Here is a 22,652-nt window from a genome sequence, read left to right as displayed (position 1 = left end):
CTAAATTTAAAGGGATACATGCCACCATATGCTGTCTCATGTCTGCTCTGATACCAACACTTTCCAAGTCCTCTGAATAAGTTAGGCCTTTTAACTAGTGATTAAGATGACTATGTGCTGCAACTGGTTATGCATTTATCTCAATATTTGACTGTTTCTAGACAAAAGATAATATAAAATGAACTAAAATGACTAGTCCCAAGAAGGCGGTTTTGCTCACTTAATGCCAATTTTAATCAAAGCAACTCAAAATGGCTTCATGGGCTTCACTGAGGTCCTAGACAACCTGAGGTTCAACCTGGACTGAACCAATCTCGTCAGTGTTCCATGATCAAATGTATGAATATACCTCATGTTTTTGTAAGTACTAACCACCTACAAAGCCTAACTCAAGTGACAACCAAAAATGTTCAGTGTACTGTATTTGAACATAAAAACATGAAAGCCAGCTACTAATAATCTGCAAACTAACTCATTGGCATGATTACTTCAGATTTTGCCACCAGTCTACACGTCTAGTGAAACAGCACCACATGTAGATTTGCATGGGAATTGCCACACAGTAACTGGTCTTTCTCAGACTGGAGCATAGGGGTAGCACAGCATCCCTTGGAATCTAACTACAACCATACTTAGATGAATGTAGTGAAGGTTAAAGACATGACAAGAATAATAAACAAATAAAGAAACATTGATAAAAAGCAGTATCCAAACAATTTACTTGTGATATCTATGACTTTCACTGGCTAAGACCAGGGCTAATGACAAAGATCAATTGATCTCACACTGGAGAAATTCATAGGTCAAGGCAGGTCTTACACACTAAAGTGAGGACAGTAAAAACAGTGCACATAATAATACAAATAAATAAAATGTAGAGCTGAAACAAGTTAATGAATTAATTGCTACAAATAAATTATTCAAATAACTGTTAAGTAATTTAGTAATAAAATAATGTTTTTTTCTAGATTAAACACAAGGGTTTAGGACTTGTGTGCATTTTTTTTTTATGTTTTTAGTATATTATGAAAATGTTCTCAAGTGGCACCTGTTTATCCTGGTCAAATTTGGGAGAAATGTCATATTCACATGCATTTCACATTCACACTCAACATAAACAACTAAGAGAATTCCTAGATTACCAAAATTAAGTTAGGAAATGCATTGCTCACAGGTTAATTGCTCTTCATGGTGCAATTAAACATAATCAAAGTTCTGTGGGACCAAACCAATGAAAAACAGGCTAATCCACGCAGGAGAAGCAATAATTTGTGTCATTGCTAATTTAAAATAAGTGCAGATACCTCTAAACACATTTCAGTTCCTTGCCTTGTGCAGTTTAATGTTTCTCCTAGTGTGATGGGAGTGCAGTCATTACGTTTACATGCACAGAGAAATCCTAGTGCGCTAAACAGCCAAATTCAAATCACATTTGCCCCCAAACCTACATGCAGGCCAAAGAAGAGAATAAGTATGAATGGGGGCATAAGCTATAATTACTAATAAAAATGATTATCATTCATACAGTTGAAACCAGAAGTTTACATAAACTAAATAAAAAAGACACATACAATTTGTTTTCCTCATTGTCTGACATGAAATCAGACTAAACCTTTCCTGTTTTAGGTCAATTAGGATTACCAAAACAATTTCTATTTGCTAAATGCCAAAATAATGAGAGAAGAAGATAATTTTTCATTACTTTCTTCAAAGTCCGATGGTTACATACATTTCATTAGTATTTGGTAACACTGACTTTAAACTGTATGACTTGAGTCAAAGGTTTTGGAGATCCTTCCACAAGCTTCGCACAAGTTGGAAGACTACTTCGAAGGAATTTTGGCCCATTCCTCCAGACAGAACTGGTGTAACTGAGAAAAGTTTGTAGGCTGCCCTGCACATGCCTTTTCAGGTCTGCCTGTAAATTTTCAATAGTACTGAGATCAGAGCTTTGTGATGGCCACTGCAAAACACTGACTTTGTTATCCTTAAGCCACTTTGTAACCTTTGTAACATTGCCCAATTGGATGACCCATTTGCGCCCAAGCTTTAACTTCTTGGCTGATGTCTTAAGATGGTGTTCTTTCCTCATGATGCCATCTATTTCGTGAAGTGCACCAGTCGCTCCTGCAGCAAAACAACCCCACAACATGATGCTGCCACCCCCATATTTCACAGTTGGGATGGTGTTCAGGTTTGCAAGCTTCCCCCTTTTTCCTCCTAACGTAACAATGCTCATTATGACCAAACAGTTCACTTTAAATTTAGGCACAAACCACAGGACACGTCTCCAAAAGTGAAGGTCTTTCACCCTTTGTGCATTTGCAAACTGTAATCCATCTTATTTATGTTTCCTTAGGAGTATCTTCTTCCTGGCAGAGTGGCCTTACAGTCCATGTTGGTACAGTACTCGTTTCACTGTGGATAATGACACACTCTTACAGCTTCAGCCAGCATCACAAGGTCTTTTGCTTTTGTACTTGGGTTGATATGCACATTTCAAACCAAAGTACGTTCATCTCTGAGACACAGAACCTGTCTCCTTCCTGAGCGGTGTGATGGCTGGACATTCTCATGGTGTTTACACTTGTGTATAATTGTTTGAACAGATGAACGTGGCACCTTCAAGCATCTGGAAATTACAGGATGAACCAGACTTGTGTAAGTCCACAGTTCTCTTCCTGATATCTTGGCTCATTTCCTTTGACTTTCCAATGATGTTACACAAAGAAGCAATGTGTTTCAGGTGTGCCTTCAAATACATCAGCAAGTGTGTCTGTAATTAATTCAAATGATGTCATGACTTTGGAAGCTTCTGATAGGTTTATTGACAACATCATCTGGGTTTTTCCAAATTCTTCAAAGGCAAAGTAATCTTTGTGTATGTAAACTTCTGATTTGGAAGAAAGCAATGAAAAATTGTCAAAAAATTCTTCTCTTATTATTCTGGCATTTAGTAAATAGAAATAATTTTGCTAACTGACCTAAAACAGGAAAGGTTTAGTCTGATTTCATATCAGACTGTGAGAAAAAAGTGTGAGAATGTGAGAAAAAATCTTTCAACTGTATAACGTGCAGCACGTATCCAAGTACTTTTTGGCTCCAGATGTGTTATTGGGATCTTTAAGTTGTGCATGTAGTGACTGACACCTGATCAGTGTTTGTCAGATTACTTTGCAAAACTAATCTGATTACTGACTACTGATTACTCCTTTTAAAAGTAATCCAACTACTACTCTGATTACTTTATTTCAAAAGCAGTATGATTACTGATTACTATAAGTTACTTTGAAAAATAGGAAACATACAGCTCAGGAACCAATTTACAAAAAACATGAACACTTTCTCATCTCATTTCGCAGACGTGAAGCAGAGAGTCCTCCATAAACCAATATTTGTAAGGTCATAGTTGATATGTGTTTGGCACCAGGGGCCACCATTTCAGACCTAATCAGAATTAATCCAGGTGGATTGGAGTTGAATCTGAAATTGGGTATGGGTCCGTGGTGTTAAAATCATAGTGGTCACAGCTTTTCTCACCAGATTTCTTCTTTTTTATCTTAGTTTTTCATCATATAATTTTAACTCTGAACCATTGATCAGAATCCAGAGTATTTTGGAAGCTGGATTCAAAGTTTTGAAATATTGGGCCCATGCCATGTTTTTTAAGACACTTCTATGGATTATAAACATTTTTGGCAGGGAAAAGGTAACTAAAAGTTACCAAGGCCAGTAACTGTAATCCAATGACTCCATTTTCTATGTAACTAGTTACATTACTGCAATACTTTAACTAGTACAAAATATTGATTACAGTAATCCCTTTGTAACTAGTTACTGATCAGCATTGCACCTGAGACATGCTAAGTAATAACTCACTGTCTGCTGCTGGGCTGTTGTTGCTGGATAGGGATCCCAGATCTACGACGAGGCCATCCAGACACACTGTGAGTTCACCTCCACTCACAACTGTGCCTTTGCTCTCCGTCTGTAGCACTAAACTTAGCTGGATGTTCTCCACTGGGGAAGGAAACATGCAAGGGAACAGAAGAACACAGAACATAATCTTAGTCTGGAAGAGCTGAATAGTACACACATTTGCTCTTCATAAATTAGAGGGGACATGTGATGCATGTTGCTGGTTGTTACAGAGCAATAGTTTTTTGAAAGTTCTTTTGACCTGTAAAAAATGTTCACGACCATTTATTTAAATTTATATATATATATATATATATATATATATATATATATATATATATATATATATATATATATATATATATACACACATACATACATACTTATAGTGCCTTTCATTTATAAGACTATAAGATTATAATTTTGTTAAATTATTACAAATGTAGTTATAAATACAGGGTGTCCATAAAGTATCTTTACAATTTAAAAATGTTATTACAAAGGAAACTCCTCAGAGTTTGAGACAAAGTTGGATTCAATGAAACTACAGAACAAAGTGTGGAGGAGATCCACCATCATGTCCGTCAATTCGTGCCTGGCACAAGAATTATGGAGACAGGGACAGTGTTGTTAGACAGAGAAGTGGACAACCAAGAACATCTCAGGTGCCCATATATAGGTGTATTAAAGGAGATAAACTTTATAAACCACTGAGTACAATAGAAGACATCTGCTCAAGATATCTTATCAATTGCCTTTATAATATATAGTTTTTTTAATTGTAAAGAGACTTTATTGATACCCTTCACTATATAGCAGTGGTTCTGATGTGGGTTGCAGGACTGTCAGTATAGAAAGTAGACAATAGTGAAATCAATAGACAAATGTATTAATTCATAAACATAATCATATTGAATAATATTATATATATATATATATATATATATATCTCCAGTAAAGGTTACATGAATAATGTTACAAAACTGAAAAGATTTGTACAAAGGAGCATATAGGCCATTTCATTCTTGTTGTCTTAATAAAAATGAGTTGCAAATGAGAAAAAATGTGTAATGTGTGGTCGATCATGGATTGAAGCCAAATGGTGGTGCCCTGAAGGTACACCAGACTGCTATGTGGGCTATAAGAAAAGGAGTTTAAGATAAGATAAGATAAGATATGCCTTTATTAGTCCCACAGTGGGGAAATTCCAGTACTGCACCGCACAGTTAAAGAAAAGAAGGAAGGAGGAAGGTTTAGCATAAACGTGTTGGCTGACTAATGATGACCATGTGCTAATGTTGTCATTTGAGTAAATTAAACATTGTTGCGAGAAGGACACAGTACTTTTGCCCTGGTGTGTGCGCAGAGTATCCATGAGGTCAATGGTAGCACTGCCCAGCAGCTCCTTCCTCAGGGTGTGACAGCTCCACAGCTTGAGGTCCAGATGACTCTGAGGCGTTACATTTCTACCCAATCATAAGAACATGAGATTAGATATGTAATAGGCATGAGCAGTGTATGTAGCCACATGTAGTGTAATTAACTGTGTATCACCATCACTATTGTGCAACAGAAAATATACAAATAATACAAGTATCCTGTGCAGTTAGTTAAGTGCAGTAACAATCACCAGACTCTTTTTGAGCACTTCTGCTGTTGCAGAATGTACAGCTTTATTAGCATAGCATTCAGGTAACACGTTGCCAAATGGCAGCGTTTCTCACAGTAATATGGTGTAATTGTGTGTAGCTCACAGCATCAGGTCCTCATTCCACTGTAGCTCCACATGACCGCTGCGCTTGCCCGTTTTCTTGCTCTCACTGCTCAAGCCATCAGCTGTCACCTCCACAAAAGTGCTGAGACGTGAATGACGGCTGGGGAGCTTCGGAGATTGAGGCTTTGCAGACACCACTACACACAAGACACCCAGTCAATCAAATCTCAAGTATATTGTGGAATAGAAGTCTGATTATGTAGTGGGAATGGCAGTCCAGAAGTATCCGGTTAATTATTTCATGATGAAATTCAAGCCTTAACCCTAGATCAGTTAGCTTCATTGTGCTGCTACAAGCAAATATTTTAGTAGTATTTTAGTCTTTATGTCAGTCGAACACAAAAATATATAAAATGAAACATGTTTTTCTAGCAAATGGTATATATGATAGAGTCTGAACTCCCACAGGATTATTCTGTATGTATTGCCCAAATACACAAAGCAAGTTGACAGAAAGCCTAAGGGAGCATGAATCCAAATAAACAACATATGACTGTTGTGGCACAGGGTCAATGACTGAACTTCAGTCAGCAGCAGCAGAGTTAAAAACAGAATTCAGCCTTGGTCAGTTTACCTGTGAGGATGAGTTGGGACTTCTCAGAGGTGTGAGCAGCAGCCATGGCATCACCGCTCTGAAACGCAAAAGGTCCAACAGGAGGAATGGACTTTATTGAACCTTATGGAAATTAGGGTTATCAAAAGTATAGAAAATCAGAATTGAAAACTAGTTTCAAAACTAGATTATCTGAGCAGGTATCTATATTAAAAAGCCACATTCACAGGACTTAAATAAACCTTTCCTGAATAGCTTTAGAATGACCTTATGCTGTACCAATATATAAAACTACATAGACCAGTTCGTGCCCATGGACCACTATGGAGCCTACCTGGACGACTGCGGAATTACACAGATATAAGGCCTCATGGTAAAATAAATTAAAGTACTACAATTTAATGTTGTCTAAAGAATCAGAATCATTATTGAGTATCAAATCTTTTCCTTTGCATTGAAATCGACAACACTAATAGAATTTCATGTTTCAGCAGCACCTTCAGCACAATAAGAGGTGTTAAAAGAACAATGTATGGCAAGTCATCAGCTGACAAGAGTTGAAGGTGCTCCACTTGGGTTTGGATTAGTCAATGACGAGTGGCAAAGGATACATCACCTCCCTACACCAGCTCAAGCACAGTGTTAACCGTGTGTAGTTCATACAGTAGAGAGGCTGGGGCTGACCTGAAGCGCTTCGTTGTGCGGCTTTGGGAATCTTCACCTTCTCTCAGATCAGGGCGAAGGAAGGTGAATCATGTGACATACAGCCAATTCCCAACAACAACAACAGACACGGGCAATGTATCACACACTCACAATTAAACTCGGTTATAATACGGAGTTTATCAGATTCACGTCAACTAGGTATATGTTTATTGGTGTGTCTCTTTTCTGTTAGGCTAACCGTTAGCTGTCATGCTCAGAGACGGAGCTCATCGGGGGAAATGAGCGCTGTCCTGCCCCCTCACATAACACACTCCAGTGGGCTTGTACCACAGACTGGACCCCGAGCTTTCGGGGTTCACCGACGCGGTGGACGTACCTTTATCAGTTGTTTTTTTTCTGTCGTTAGTCAACTTCCATTTCCATTTCCGCTTTAGTGAAAATACCACGTGACCAGAGCTTCACCAAAGGATTGTGGGTAACATGGAAGCGCTACATAAACTCTCCAATCTGCTCTCATAGATCTAGACAGACGCGCTTCTTAGTTCACAGGACTTGAAGCCAAAAGATTTCATGAGTTTCTAGAGTTTTTTCGGGGAAATTCTTTTTTCACAACAGTGACTCACCCCGTAGGCTGAACATGGCCCACAGACTGTAAAATATGGACTCATCCACAGAGGAATCTCCCCTCCATCTGAGATTTACATGATTCTACAAGCTGAATGCAATCTTAACCCTTTATCTTCTACAGTTTAACATTTCAGCTGAAAAAAGGGTTTATAAAAAGCTGATGCATTTCTTCACAAGAGCATGGAAAAACTTACACTTAACACACACAAGAATGTACACATGGAGACTATGAAGCACTATGCAACAGTAACAAACAGGTAACACACATAAGTAACACAATTATTAGGATAATTCATCATTCATTTGTTTTGTTTTTTTACTCCTGCCCTACCTCTTACCCACCCATTTACAATCAATTTCAAGAATGTGAAGGCAACAAGATATCTTCAATAAGAACTCAATTGTTCAAAGAGTCCTGCTGTGAAATAAAGTAGACTTAAATTAAAGCAATTGTTAAAAAAAAAAGTATAAGACAAAGGCAGTACTTAAGTTCCACAGGATATTTATTTGAAAAGAAAGAATGAAAAAGCTACAGTATTGTGTTTGTGTGTGTGTGTGTGTGTGTGTGGGGGGGGGGGGGGTGCCTGTCTACTGAGTTCAGTTGATGGTGAGTACATCACTCTGGATCTCATGGCTCAGCTGAGTTTGCAAATCACTCAGTTTCCTCTTCAGGACACCCAGCGCTGACATGACAATCGTTTCGGGCCGCAAAGAGCCACATGACTCCACATTGTAGTAAAACCTGCACAAAAAAACACCATTGCATCTAATTTGATTTGAAGTTTCACTTTTGTGCTTGATGCTCTGAGGGGGGGCCCTTTGCTCTCCATGCCAAGTCACCCCCTCTCAGAGCGATATCATATTACAATTGACATGCACTGTTGTACTGTATTGTTTTCATCATGTTTTGTACATATTTGGATAACTGCTGTGTGGGACGATGGGTGGCGTAGGCTTGTGGGCTGAGTGCTAGGTAGAACTGTACTGCTAACTAAGGAGGGTTTGAATAGGGCCCTGGAGAAATCGCTAAATTAATCAAACATGCATGGACGACATCAAAAACCTCTTCAAGCATGTTTTTTGACAAACATTATAAAATGGTAGAAAGCACCAAAAATTAAATTTACCTCTTTAAGGCTTCATATTTTTTGCATGTAACTTTATTTCCACTAGTGAGGAATTTTTTCCCGTATTTTTTTGTTGTAATCAACGTATGAGCTGTAGAGGGCCGAATAATTAACAACATAATGTATGACTCAATTCCCCCTCAAGGATAAATTAAGTTCTATATATTGATTGATTGATCAGTATCTAATAAATCAAGCAGCTCATGCTACAATATGATTCATTTAAAAAAAAGGTTTAGTCATCAATAACAACCTAGTCAAGCAAAAATAGGAAGTTACTAACCTTTCTGGTTTCCCATTTGGATCATACGGGGCCTGGACCTCATCCTCTTCGATTTCAGAGTATTCGCTCTTGGGCCTAAACAGAAAACAGCGCAACAGCAGCATTCAGATAATAAAAAAATGTGAATAATAACACATTTTATTTGATTTATTTTACTTTCAAAACAACAAAAATCACTGTACAATCAGACAAGTTACAATAAACTGCATAAAATGTAGGACAAGAAGGAAATGAGGACTATGTGTGTTGCCCCAGTAGTCGAGTGATGGTTAAAGCTCATTTAAGCCATCATAATATATTGTCCTTAAATTGCCTCAACAATAAGGGCTAAATAAATAACTTTTACCTGAACATACAATACTTTTTCACAGCACTGTAGACCTAAATGTTTATCAGTTGATTCTGGAGTTCCGCAAGTTAGTGTAGAGCTGATAAATCAAGCAAATGTAGGTTTTATATGAAACCATGTACACCCATTGAGCACAATAATTAATGTGTTAATTAAACATTTGTCTGTAGACAAACGTGACACCAACTGTTGTAGAATAAATTGTAGTAGCCCAAGTGCTGAACATAAGAGCCATAATGGTTGAGTTCTAACAACTTCTGTGGTATAACCTATTTGCCGACTTGGAGACATGAAACCTCAACACATTATGATAGTGTTATCCATTCCAGTCTAGCGCAGTCCAGTGTGATTGCTTCTATTGTAGGGAGTATTATAGCTCTGATGATGGATGTTAAGATAACAAGGACTGAGCTTGCTGTGTGCCCTCAGCACAGAAAAGGAATTTCACACTTACCATGTTTTTTTTACAACATATTAATATAGTCTATAAGTTTCACTTTCATTTTTGATGCTCTGAGTCTCTCCTCCCTTTGCTCTCTGGTGCTCTTGTGTGTGCATCCCACTAATGAAACTACTGCACATCTCATAATGTTTGTCAAGCTGTTGTGTACCGTTTTGTATCATGCTTTTGTTTCTTAGTATCTTTTTAGCACCTTTTTAAAAACTGTAAAAGTGCAGGCTACATACTATGGAAGCCCGTTTCCGCCATGAAAAAAAAAATAAAAGCCCCACAGAAAGTCGAAATTACGAGTTTAAAACTCGTAATTATGAGTTTAAAACTCGTAATTATGAGTTTAAAACTCGTAATTATGAGTTTAAAACTCGTAATTATGAGTTTAAAACTCGTAATTACGAGTTTAAAACTCGTAATTACGAGTTTAAAACTCGTAATTTCGACTTTTAAAACTACTAATTATGAGTTTAAAACTCGTAATTATGAGTTTTAAAACTACTAATTATGAGTTTAAAACTCGTAATTAGAACTTTTAAAGTCTTAATTGAGCTTGTAGCACACTGCAACTGAGTGTACAGAGCAGAGGAGACAGGAGGAGGACTGTTATGTTTATCACCTACATACTTTTAAAAAATGAATAAATTAAGCTCCAGTAAAGTTTCTGGCGTCTTGAACAAATCAGTGGGCCCTGAGTGCTGTTCTGACCACTCATGAGCTGTGCTCTGTGTCTGTGAGCGCTCGTTTTCCTGGTCTGAGCAGAGTGCCAGCTGGTCACAACCCCGCTGGTTTATTGAGGAAATTATTAAAATACCAAATTCATTTAATCAAAATTGATAAGGTTCACTTTTTGTAAATGTTACATTCCCAAAATTACGAGTTATAAACTCATAATTCATACTTTTAAAAGTCCTAATTACGAGTTTTAAACTCATAATTAGTAGTTTTAAAAGTCGAAATTACGAGTTTTAAACTCATAATTACGAGTTTTAAACTCATAATTACGAGTTTTAAACTCATAATTACGAGTTTTAAACTCATAATTACGAGTTTTAAACTCATAATTACGAGTTTAAAACTCGTAATTTCGACTTTCTGTGGGGCTTTTATTTTTTTTTTCATGGCGGAAACGGGCTTCCATAACATACAGTCCCTTAAAGTATTGCAAATAAAAATAGTTATAAATAATAGAGTAGATAAAAATGTTGAATATAAATCATCCAGCTCAATTTGAGAAATATAGAAATAGTGTCAATACCATTCCTCGGGCCTGGGGTAGACTGTGTGCCTCAGTGCATTGTCCGGATCATATTCGAACGACACTCCGGCTGTTGGATTCCATTTGGCATGTTCTTTACCAAAGCCTTTCTTGGCGTAAGCCCTGAGTCGCAGCTCCTGCCCTTTGCGGAGCTTCACCACCAAAATATCTGTCAGAAACAATGCATGCAGAGTAGGGAAAAATTGTTTTAGAAATACATTGTACTTCTTAGAAGTAGTTTTAAACACCATACTTTATACAAGTACTTATGTGAACCTTTTTGCTTTGACATGGCAAACTTTCAAATCTGTGTTGGCATCCATTGGTTCATTTAGTTTTTTTCTTAATTTTTATATATTTTGGGGGAAATTTGAAAAAAATATTATGATATTATTATAATATGGTTCTCATTATTTGAGTAAACATTTTGAGCCATTCAACAGTTATGGACTGAGCAGCTTACCATCCTGTTCTACATAGTCATTGGGGTCATTGTCTCGACTCCTAGAGGTCACCTGAGAGGAAAGACACAAACACAATATCTGAAACTTGAGTTTGTAGACTGGAGTTAGATGTGAGCAGAAATTGACTCTGAAACACTACAACAAGCTGCTCGAGGGCCATGTGGGTGTTTTGAACTTGATTGTGATGGAGACCTAAGGCACTCACAGGGATGACTCGAGGGTTATTGGACAGAAGATCTCGTGACGTAACATGACGTGTCTGGTCCTCTGTGCAGCGGACATCTAAAGTCAGCTCTACCGAACATTCAGGGCAGAAGTCCTCACACGCGCAGTCCTGTGGAACACACAACTTCACTTCAGTCTTGTATTTCATCACACATAATAGACACTATGCAAACCACATGGGTTGCATTAATAATAAGTAATGACATTTAAAGGTCCTGTATTACACACATGGTTGTAATATGGATTGTTAGGCTTGGGGCATTCCCAAAGCTCAAAATGCTCTGTTCCACCTTGTGATGTCTTATAGTGGTAGTTTTCATTTTAACAGCACCTTTTACCTTTAGTTCAGTAGAGATTGGCAATTCCAGGGCTGAAATCATCCAAATGATTCTAGTGAAGGTGTATGGAGTTTTAAAATGCAGTAGAGCACTTCATTTATTACCACACGACATCACAAGGTGGGACACAGCCTTTTCTGGTTGAAAAAAGTGAAACATTTGTGAATGAAACAAAATTATGATGTTTTTGACCAGGAAAAAAGATTGTTACAGATCAGAAAGAACCATAAAGAACCATTTAAAAGTTTAGTGTCTAAAGCTCTATAATTTGCACATGACACAACCACTTGCCCAACATTTGGGCATTTTTTAAATTTCTTTCAAAAATAGTGCCTCATTCATTTAAGACTGAATGCAATGAAGAAATTAAGCATATGCAATATTATACAGTTTTTGAAGTAGTACCTGGATGTTCATCACTGTGGTCTTAAAAATGATATGCATCTCCATGAAGACAACTAGCTGATGTCGAGATGGAAGATATATATTTTAAAAAAAAATTATAATATTGCTATTGCTGATTTGAAGATATGCAAAATTAGAATATCAACTCTGCAATTAACACAATTATAAAAAGACCTCAGAGGCAGAAACTTGACATGAGTATCGTGCATTTGTGGTTCATTTTGTGGTCCTTTCACATTTTGTGATAGACATTTACAGCAACATTTGGCACATTAGTGATGCACTGTTAAAATGTTGTCTAAATATTGCAATGCAGGAAAATAATTATATTCATATTTGTCAATATCACCCAACCCTATGCCACTAGGTCCCTGCTCACAGGAGGAAGGAAGAATTTTTTCAAGGTATTTTTAGCAACAGAAATGCATGCAATAAAATAAACTGCTATGCAGAGCAATGACATCTCACTGATGAAATCCAGGTGAAAAGCATTTCACCAGAAAATATACTATCTGCACCTTTAAAGCGCAAAAACATGTTGTTAGGGATACTTGCCCTTGAGTAATGCAGTTTATCCACTATATCGTCACTGGTCAGAGGGATTAGACCTGTGAGCACATGTTCAGTTAAAAACAACAACACTGAAAACCTTTTTAACACACATTATGGCCCAGTTTCACAAATGAGGTTCAATAAATCCTGGGTTTAAGAGTTAACTGACACAGACAACTCAAAGATTTCTGTTTCACAAGGAAGGTTTGGAGCAGAGTTAGAAAACTCAAATAGCAAACCTTGAGTTTACCAGAGGACATAAGACTTTATCAATGGATCCCAGAAAAGAGGATTCACCCTGGCAACGGTAAACCAGACGAGGCTTCTATCTAAGGACAGGAAGTCATGTGGCTGTGGAACATGCTTTTGGACAGATCAGTCAGTTGTTTAAATAAATGTGTACTACTTTAGTATCAAGATACAAATAAAACTATTCTAAAGGCCCACATAATTTTGTGGCACCCCACTTACACTAAAGAAAAAAAAAAAACTTCAAAATGCCAATTTTAATATTTGATTTCAGATTTTAAATTAAATTTGCTAGGTACAACTTTAACTAATCTCAGATGTAGTTAAGTGCTGTGTAGCTCATATACTTTTTAAATGTATCCTACATAAATCAAGTTTTAATCTAATGATTTGTACTTCCCTACACTTTAGTGCAGAGGTTGATGAAAGAAGTGTTTGAGTAAAATAAGTGACAAGTATAAATTAATATAAGTGAAAACATTAAACTCTTGTTAAGCCTTATTAAGTGCATCTGGTGCGTCTGTGACTGACCTGTCAGTCAGAGTTACCATGGTGACTTACTCTGGGTTTAAGTTAACTCTCTCTGTAAAACAGAACAATCTGAGTTGACCTCTGTTCAGGGTTAACAAACTCACTTTTGACTAAACCTGCTTCTTGAAACAGTGCCTATGTAGAATACTCACCAACTCTGTGAGCAATGAACTCATCGTGGAGCACAGAAGAATTGGCATCAATCTGGATCCAGTCAATAGCTTCAAATGTGGAAAATGTGTAGAATAAATGTAACGAGGTACGTTTGAAAGTTTTAACCAATGTAAATGCAAAACTGCTACAACTAACCATACCTATAGTGGCAACTTCAGACATGAAAACCCGACGGATAGAGTTTGCAACCCTGCAAAAGATCAGACTTTGTTATTGAATGCAGAGAGAAAACATATAGTTCTTTGGGATTAGCGACAAAAGAAAACTTTTAGTACGGAGGTGGAAAAAAAAAAAACCCACAAAGGTTATCTATAGAGGAGTGGCTTAAAGCGTCACATTGCACTATTTTCTGTTCTATGCTATATTATCCTCGTCAAAAATAAAGCTGGAGTTGTTTGTTTCATTCACACATGTTCAACACACAAATCATGCATATTAAGGCTGTGTTCTTTTGTCAAACGGAAAACACTCCACCTTGTGATGTCATCTGGCTAGAATAATTTCAGCCCTGGAATTTCAGGAATTTTACAGAGCAAAAGGTAAAAGGTAGCTGTTAAAGTGAAAACTACCGCTTCATGGCAACATATGGTGTAACATTTTGAGCTTTGGAGATGTAGACAGACTAATAATAAAAGATTAGTTAAACAAGTGTGAATGAAACGAAACAAAACAACTCCGGGTATGTTTTCGATGAGATAACAAAATTAGAACATCTCACAAGAGTCAATTTTGTGTAATATAGGACATTTAAAGAACTCAAAGATATCGCACAGCTTGAGCGTTCAGCAGAACACATGGGGCGCTTCTAACAATGTATTCATATGGGCTACCTTGCTAAGAAAAAACAAACAAACAAACAAACAGACAGACAAACAGACAAACAAACAAACAGACAGACAGACAGACAGACAGACAGACAGACAGACAGACAGACAGACAGACAGACAGACAGACAGACAGACAGACAGACAGACAGACAGACAGACAGACAGACAGACAGACAGACAGACAGACAGACAGACAGACAGACAGACAGACAGACAGACAGACAGACAGACAGACAGACAGACAGACAGACAGACAGACAGACAGACAGACAGACAGACAGACAGACAGACAGACAGACAGACAGACAGACAGACAGACAGACAGACAGACAGACAGACAGACAGACAGACAGACAGACAGACAGACAGACAGACAGACAGACAGACAGACAGACAGACAGACAGACAGACAGACAGACAGACAGACAGACAGACAGACAGACAGACAGACAGACAGACAGACAGACAGACAGACAGACAGACAGACAGACAGACAGACAGACAGACAGACAGACAGACAGACAGACATTTGTTGTTTAACACTACCCTAACAAACCGTTTTCTCTTGACTTCAAGATACTTAACATCATTTAGCATCTTCTCCTTTTCCCTTTCTCCTCGGAGTCTCTATTCCATTCTCTTTCATTATGCAACAGTATAGACTGTAACTTTATATTCTATGCAAATGCAATAAAAAGTTAAAACTAAAAGAAAGGATTAGTAGAGAGGATAACTCTAGTTGTGGCTTTTGTTGTCACAAACCTAGATCAGTGAACTTACGCCAAATCGGTGTTTTCAATGACGAACTTCACATTTTCGTCGGTAAGTTCCGTGATCTTTACAGTTGGTTGGTTAGCATACGGCATCGTTAAAGTCTTGTTTTACACTCTGTAGTCTATCTGTCTATTTGTACGACGCTTCTGCACCATGTTCTGTACGTAAGCCGCGAAAACACTTCCTCACTTTTCCCCACCGCTGTTTGTTCGTGCTGGTGATTGGCTGCAGCTGCAGCGGAAGGCGGGCTTTAGGGTTTGTGATTGGCTGCAGCTACAGCGGAAGGCGGGCTTTGGGGTTTGTGATTGGCTCCAGCTACAGCGGAAGACGGGCTTTGGGGTTTGTGATTGGCTCCAGCTACAGCGGAAGGCGGGCCTTGTTTGTCTGGGGCAAAATACACATGAAAATAATATAACAGTTAGTTATAAAAAAAAAAAAATAAATAAATCTCTTTTTCTTTTTTTAATTAAAGAGAAGAAATATAGATCATTTAAAGTTGAAATCCGGAGTTGCGAAAAGGGACTTCTTTCCTTTATTAGGAAGAGGCTTTGCCGCACGCTCCGCGGCAAAGCCTCTTCCTAATAAAGGTCTTTCTCTTGTGCGCGTGCACGTCTCATATACTTTTTTGCAAACTCCATAGACTGACCGTGTCCAGCAGATGGCGCCACGCACGCGGTCTTAACTTTATTTAAAACCAAAACAAACACACGGTCTCGTGAACAGCAGCTGTAGCTCTCGCGATACCTAGCGGTGACCTCAAAGAGAAGTTAGACCCGAGTCTGGACCAAATCAAAGAACTCGGTCCGGACCTGATCCGGACCTGATCCGGACCTGCACCCGAACCGGACACGAGCACGGGACCGGGCACGCGCTCAGGTGAGTACAACTCTGTGCGCGTGAAACTCCGGGAGCGCGCCCCGTGTGCGTCTTTCTCAAGTTTATCTCCGGCTGAGTTCGGCTGTTTCCGGGGGTCTCCGAAGAGCGATGGGTTAGCACCTGGTTTAGTCCTGGTTTGGCTCTTGTTTAGTCCTGGTTTAGTCTTGGCTTAGTTTTAGTTTAGACCTAGTTTAGTCCTGGTTTAGTTCTGTTTTAGTCTTGGTTTAGTTCTGGTTTAGGTCTGGTTTAGGTCTGGTTTAGACCTGGTTTAGACCTGGTTTAGTACTGGTTTAGACCTGGTTTGGACCTGGTTTAGTTCTGGTGTAGTCCTGGTTTAGTCCTTGTTTAGTTCTGGTTTTGACCTGGTTTAGTCCTGGTTCAGACCTGGTTTAGTCCTGGTTTGGAGCAGGTTTATTCCGCCTTCTACACAGTACTTTTACTGCTACTTGAGTAATACTTTTAGTAACAGTACTGTTACTCGAGTAAAAGTTGCCATTCCTCCTACCACTATAAGTCTAAAGCGACTGGAGCTTTATGTAACAATATGGAATGATTTGAATATTTGTGTTACCTTGGATATGTTTTTGTTTGGCTCAGTTTTATTTCATGGTTTGTCATATTTACCAAAATTTTAAATCAGATGTTACGTCCTGACACTCTTTAAGTTAGTCCAGTAGTACTTTTATTCTTGCTTGAGTAATTTCTTGGACTACTTTATACTTCTACTTGAGTAATATAATTTTGAAGTAACATTACTTTTACTTGAGTAGTATTTGGGGCTGCTCTACCTCCCCTGACCATCATCTCATCCTTTGAATAGCACCAATGTACCAAAGTGCAGGTACAATAGGAGAGTAAGAACCTAAGGAACAGCATTTACAGCTATATCAGTATTATGGAGTTCAGCATATACAGCTGTCAGTTTGATTCCAGCTCTCATCATTGCACACCGCCATTGTGTCCTTGAGCCAGACACTCCTCTCCTGTGTGTGATGGTGGGAGAATCATACAACCCCAATTCCAATGAAGTTGGGACGCTGTGTAAAGCTTAAAAAAATACAGAATACAATGATTTGCAAATCCTCTTCAACCCATATTGAACTGAATAAACTACAAAGACATGATATTTAATCTTCAAACTGATAAACTTTATTGTTTTTATGCAAATATTCACTCATTTTCAATTTGATGTCTGCAACACGTTCCAATAAAGCTGGGACAGGGGCAACAAAAGAAGTGGAAAGTTGAGAAATGCTTAAAATATACCTGTTTGGAACATTCCACAGGTGAACAGGTTAATTGGAAGCAAGTGAGTGTCATGATTGGGTATAAAAGGAGCATCCCTGAAATTGAAAATGAGTGAATATTTGCATAAAAACAATAAAGTTTATCAGTTTGAACATTAAATATCATGTCTTTGTAGTTTATTCAGTTTAATATAGGTTGAAAAGGATTTGCAAATCATTGTATTCTGTTTTTTTTTTTTTTTTTTTTTTTTCAGCAGAATTGGGGTTGTATTTCTACTAAAGGGTTACATTTCTATAGTGCTTTTTTACCTTCAAGGCTCAAAGCGCTTTACACTGGGGGTGAAGTGTCTTGCCCAAGGTCACAACAACAGCATTCATATGTGAGAGCTGGATGTTTTTAGTTCTGGTTTAGTCCTTATTTAGTTTTGAACCTTATGTAGTACTGATTTAAACCCCATTTGGACCAGGTATAGTCCTGGTGTAGGCATAATTTAGTTCTTGTTTATACCTGATTTGAACCTCATATAGTCCTGATTAAAACCTGGTATGGACTGGGTTTAGTCTGGGTTTACTCCTGCTTTAGTCTTGGTTTAGTTTTGGTTCTGACTGGGATTAGTCCTGGTTTACCTGCAGGTCAATATTTCAATTATGTTTATGTCGAGAGCGGGAGTTGAACCTCTGACCTTTGGATCAGAGGGCGAGTGCTGTACCAACTGAACTACATCCAGCCTTGTGTTTCAGAACTTTGCTGCGCTCTGATTGGCCTGTTGATGACTCACCTGGACTCTGACCTCACCTGTCGGGGGTGGAGCCTGCTACCATGATGTCAGCGTGATGTCAAAGCGGGGACGGGGCTTCGTGTTGGGCTGTGAGGAGGACGATGGCGACGCGCAGACAGGTGAGACAGGAGTGACAGGTGAGACAGGTGAACCAGGTGCAACGTGTCCAAGCTTTGGGTTAAACATATTTGTGATTCTTGTTTTCCTCCCGCAGAATTGGCCCAGAACGTTGAGGATTTGAGAGGAACACTGAAGACAAACATGGACCAGGAAATGGAACCCGGTCTAGACCAGGTTCTGAACAAGGACCCGGGTCTAGACCAGGTTTTGAACCAGGACCCGGGTCTAGACTCGGGGGACTCTGTAGACCTGGAGGACCTTGAGGACTATGAGGTGAGATTCATCATTATTATAATAACTTTGTCATGATTTAGTCCTGGCTTAGTCCTGGCTCAATCCTGCTCTAGTACTGGTTTAGTTCTGGTTTATTTCTGGTGTAGTCCTGATTCAATTCAGTTTCAGTCCTGGTTTAGTTCTGGTTTAGTTCTGGTTTAGTCCTGGTTTAGTTCTAGTTTAGTCTTTGTTTAATTCTTGTTTAGTCCTGGTGTAGTTCTGGTTTAGTCCTGATTTAGTCCTGATTCAATTCAGTTTTAGTCCTGGTTTAGTCTGGGTATAGACTTGGTTTAGTCCTGATTGAGTACTGGTTTAGTCCTGGTATAGACCTGGTTTAGTCCTGGTAATAATAATAATAATCATAATAATCATAATAATAATCCATCTGTCTGTGTCCTGTTATAATCTGACAGACTTTATCAGAGCTTTGGCCTTTGGAACAGAACAAAGTCAGGTTTATGATCCATTGATAAACAAGGTATAAACCAGGTCTAAATCGGGTCTATACCAGGTCTGAACCAGGTCTGAACCAGGTCTAAACCAAGTCTAAATCTGGTCTAAATCGGGTCTAAACCGAGACTAAACCAGGTCTGAACCGGTATTATTGTGTTATAGCGCCGCATAGTGGTGGGGATCTGTGCCATGACGAAGAAGTCGCGATCGAAACCGATGGTTCAGATCCTGGAGAGACTCTGCCGCTTTGACTTCATCCAAGTCACAGTTTTCCCTGAAGACGTGATTCTTGAACAACCCCCGGAAAACTGGCCCCTGTGTGATGTACTCGTGTCCTTCCACTCTAAAGGTGATGGGAGGAGGACAGAGGGGGAGAGGAGGAGGACAGAGGGGGAGAGGAGGAGAACAGAGGGATGGGGCAGAGGAGGAGAGAGGAGGACCAGGAGGAGAGGAGGACAGAGGGGGAGAGGAGGACAGGAGGACTAGAGGAGGATTAGAGGAGGACAGAGGGGGAGAGGAGGAGGACAGAGGGGGAGGAGAGGAAGAGAGATAAGGCGGAGGAGGAGAGGAGCATATAACTAATAACAGACCAATCAGGTGCCTTATTTTGCCGAGGTTGTTCTCACTAGCGTTAGCAAGACGGTTTGACCCCCACTCCCTGCTCAATCAGCAGTGTTATCTTGAACAGCCTTGCTTCTGATTGGCTCTTTGGTTGGAATTCTAAATATGAAACTGCGCTCTAGATTAGCCGCTATAACCGCTAGATTTGCTGGGTTGCAGGTCCTTCTGCAACCTAGACCACAGACTGTATAAAGAAGTACTATGGTACTTGTACTGTAGTACTTGTACTTCATACTGTTCTCTGCAGGCTTCCCATTGGACAAAGCTGTGGAATATTCTAAACTCAGGAACCCTCTGCTCATCAATGACCTGGACATGCAGTACTACATCCAGGACAGGTACTACTACTATTACTACTGCCACTACTATTACTACTACCACTACCACTACTTCTACTTCTATTGTTACTACTGTTGCTGCTACTACTACTACTACTGCTGTTTCATACTACTACCATTATTACTATTGCTACTACTATCGCTACTTCTACTCCTCCTACTACTACTTTTACAATTATTATTATTATTACTACTACTGCTGTATTTCAGGAGGGAGGTGTACCGGATCCTTCAGGAGGAGGGCATAGACCTGCCTCGGTACGCGGTCCTCAATCGAGACCCAGACCATCCAGAAGGTACCAGCTTGATCTCAACCAGACTAAAGGGGTCTGGTTTAGTCCTGGTTTAGTTCTGGTTTAGTTCTGGTTTAGTTCTGGTTTAGTCTTGGTTTAGCCCTGGTTCAGACCTGGTTCAGTCCTGCTTTAGTCCTGCTTTAGACCTTGTTCAGACTTGGTTTAGTCCTGGTTCAGACCTGGTTTAGACCTGCTTTAGCCCTGGTTTAGTCTTGTTTAGTCCTAGTTTAATCCTGGTTTGGTCCTGGTTTGTTCCCGTTTCAGTCCTGGCTTAGTCGTGGCTTGGCCCTTCTCTTACAGAGTGTAACCTGGTAGAAGGAGAGGACCATGTGGAGGTGAATGGGGAGATCTTTCAAAAACCGTTTGTGGAGAAACCAGTTTGTGCTGAAGACCACAACGTGTACATCTACTACCCCACGTCTGCAGGAGGAGGCAGCCAGAGACTTTTCAGGAAGGTCAGCACCATACAATATGTACATGAATGGACATCGCTAACCCAATAATCAGATAACTCGCTAACATGATAATCCGCTAACATAACCCACTAATCCCACTAACCTGCCGCGGTCCAACCAGTAAGGTGAGGGTAAACCCAAACTACTGCTGAGAGAACTTTTACTGCTTCTGGGGGGAAATTGATCCATTGCAGCTATCGACATTTCTTTGGGTTGTGATGCTTACTAGAGGCATTGCTCTGTATGAGGCTCTGTTACCCAAGTTAGACTTTAATCTTTTAACACAATCTGACCATGAAGAACAGATTTATATGAGCTACAGGTGAGCTGATTTGTACTGTTAAACAAGTCCCTCAAATAACATTATAGTTACAGGCTAGCTAGCATTAGCAGTTTTTCAGTTAGTCACTCTCACCTTTTTGTGTAAAATCAAACTCCTAAACAGGACCATCAGTCACAGGCTTCTGAAAATGTGGGGTACACATTTTTATGTTTTTTTTCTTGAGTTTTCAGATGATCTTTTTTGACAGTGTTTGCTAATTTGAGTCATCCATAGGAGTATCATAAAATCTGGACGGTGAACACAAGATGGTGTCGTGTTGTTTTCAGTGGCCTGTGTTCATTGGTGCATTGGCCCAAAAATAATTTTATCTTGCATATTAGTTCTTCAATACAGACAAGCTCCTCCCACCATGTGACATTAGAATCAGAGTGATAGCTGCTCGAGGTGAGCTAGCGCGAACTCAGAGTGGGGCTAGGCAAAATTTTACAAACACTAACTTTTTGGCGCTTTAAGGATTAAAATAAAATTTCAATTTTAAAATGGAGAAGAATCCCTACAAAATTGACCCTTTGTGAAAGCTGGACGCCCTGTCAGTCGAACATGGACAGTTTGACTTCAGTTTGAATACAGTTGAGTTTGCATTGTGCTCTATGGGAGAGCTCTTTCTGGGCCCAAGCTTCTGGGAGTATCTTATCTAGTTCTTATTATAGATCCATGCTGAGCATTCCACCATAGATATGCATGTAGAACCCCTCTAGTGTGACATCAGTCATGTCACCACTAGGATGACTGACGCAGATCAGGCAGACTCAAACCCCGTGGTTGATGCGGGTGGTGGGAGGCTCTAACTGGCTGTGATCATATAGACATGTGTCTAATGGTTTTTATGATAATCACTTGTTTTGTGTTTTGCAGATCGGCAGCAGGAGCAGTGTGTACTCTCCTGAGAGCAGCGTCAGAAAAACCGGCTCCTACATCTACGAGGAGTTTATGCCCACGGATGGAACTGACGTCAAGGTACCAACTCCTTAGAACTACGCTCTAAAACTACTCCCTAACCCAGACATGTCTATGTCTAATGCACTATATACATTTATATATATCCTGGCCCAGCCCCTCTGTCAAATTTTAGAACCCATTGTGTCCCGTGTGTCAAAACGTTTGCCCACCTCTGCCCTAACCCCTAGATCCTACCTCCTAACGCCTGACCCCTGATTCTTACCCTGTTACACCATCTACAAAAAGTTTATGCCCACAGAGGGAATCCTACCTGCTAACCCCTCCCCCTGACACACTAACCCCTTACCCTAACCACCTCATATCATCTATATCAAGGTAATTACACCCTAACCCCTACCTCCTAATGCCT

General features: G+C 39.4%; 3 protein-coding genes across 11 annotated transcripts in view; 1 reads left to right on the top strand and 2 right to left on the bottom strand.

Annotated features, from left to right (window-relative positions):
* wwp2 (WW domain containing E3 ubiquitin protein ligase 2) overlaps positions 1–7,368 on the bottom strand; it is a 36,965-nt gene extending 29,597 nt beyond the window's left edge. The window contains exons 1-5 of one of the 2 annotated variants that reach the window (XM_033967735.2): positions 7,288–7,368; positions 6,267–6,324; positions 5,673–5,829; positions 5,263–5,384; positions 3,880–4,020 (exon numbers count right to left, since the gene is read on the bottom strand). In XM_033967735.2, the coding sequence (XP_033823626.1) occupies positions 3,880–4,020; positions 5,263–5,384; positions 5,673–5,829; positions 6,267–6,312 (466 nt within the window). In that variant the 5' untranslated portion in view covers positions 6,313–6,324; positions 7,288–7,368. Of the gene's footprint in view, positions 1–3,879; positions 4,021–5,262; positions 5,385–5,672; positions 5,830–6,266; positions 6,325–6,929 lie in introns of both variants that reach the window. The other variant, XM_055222275.1, reaches the window with a different exon arrangement.
* Positions 7,369–8,025: 657 nt separating this feature from the next.
* On the bottom strand, positions 8,026–15,732 carry polr2c (RNA polymerase II subunit C). Its single transcript, XM_033967882.2, has 9 exons — positions 15,552–15,732; positions 14,085–14,134; positions 13,923–13,991; positions 12,994–13,046; positions 11,676–11,804; positions 11,470–11,521; positions 11,007–11,175; positions 8,949–9,023; positions 8,026–8,280 (listed from the first exon to the last, which is right to left on the bottom strand). Exons 1-9 carry the CDS (start codon positions 15,635–15,637, stop codon positions 8,136–8,138), a joined length of 828 nt encoding a protein of 275 aa, XP_033823773.1. The 5' UTR covers positions 15,638–15,732; the 3' UTR covers positions 8,026–8,135.
* A 550-nt stretch (positions 15,733–16,282) lies between these two features.
* The window catches only part of ppip5k1b (diphosphoinositol pentakisphosphate kinase 1b), a 37,350-nt gene continuing 30,980 nt past the window's right edge, over positions 16,283–22,652 (top strand). For 5 of the 8 annotated variants that reach the window (XM_055222273.1, XM_055222274.1, XM_055222271.1 and 2 more), the window contains exons 1-8: positions 16,294–16,421; positions 18,410–18,584; positions 18,662–18,840; positions 19,456–19,642; positions 20,162–20,252; positions 20,463–20,548; positions 20,846–21,000; positions 22,199–22,300. In XM_055222273.1, coding sequence (XP_055078248.1) covers positions 18,503–18,584; positions 18,662–18,840; positions 19,456–19,642; positions 20,162–20,252; positions 20,463–20,548; positions 20,846–21,000; positions 22,199–22,300 — 882 coding nt within the window. In that variant the 5' untranslated portion in view covers positions 16,294–16,421; positions 18,410–18,502. Of the gene's footprint in view, positions 16,422–18,409; positions 18,585–18,661; positions 18,841–19,455; positions 19,643–20,161; positions 20,253–20,462; positions 20,549–20,845; positions 21,001–22,198; positions 22,301–22,652 lie in introns of all 8 variants that reach the window. The other 3 variants (XM_033967877.2, XM_033967876.2, XM_033967879.2) reach the window with 2 other exon arrangements.

The sequence above is a fragment of the Periophthalmus magnuspinnatus genome, chromosome 6 (genome assembly GCF_009829125.3).
Source record: "Periophthalmus magnuspinnatus isolate fPerMag1 chromosome 6, fPerMag1.2.pri, whole genome shotgun sequence".
NCBI classification, from domain to species: Eukaryota; Metazoa; Chordata; class Actinopteri; order Gobiiformes; family Gobiidae; genus Periophthalmus; species Periophthalmus magnuspinnatus.
This window is presented reverse-complemented; position numbering and strand designations above follow the sequence as displayed.

Bases quoted from the DNA above. Each gene is read 5' to 3' on its own strand.
- polr2c (XM_033967882.2), bottom strand. From the start codon at position 15,637: ATGCCGTATGCTAACCAACCAACTGTAAAGATCACGGAACTTACCGAC. The intron at 14,135-15,551 runs GTAAGTTCACTG...GATCTTTTGCAG, and splicing joins ATTGAAAACACCGATTTGGC to GGTTGCAAACTCTATCCGTC. The intron at 13,992-14,084 runs GTATGGTTAGTT...CCACATTTGAAG, and splicing joins GTCTGAAGTTGCCACTATAG to CTATTGACTGGATCCAGATT.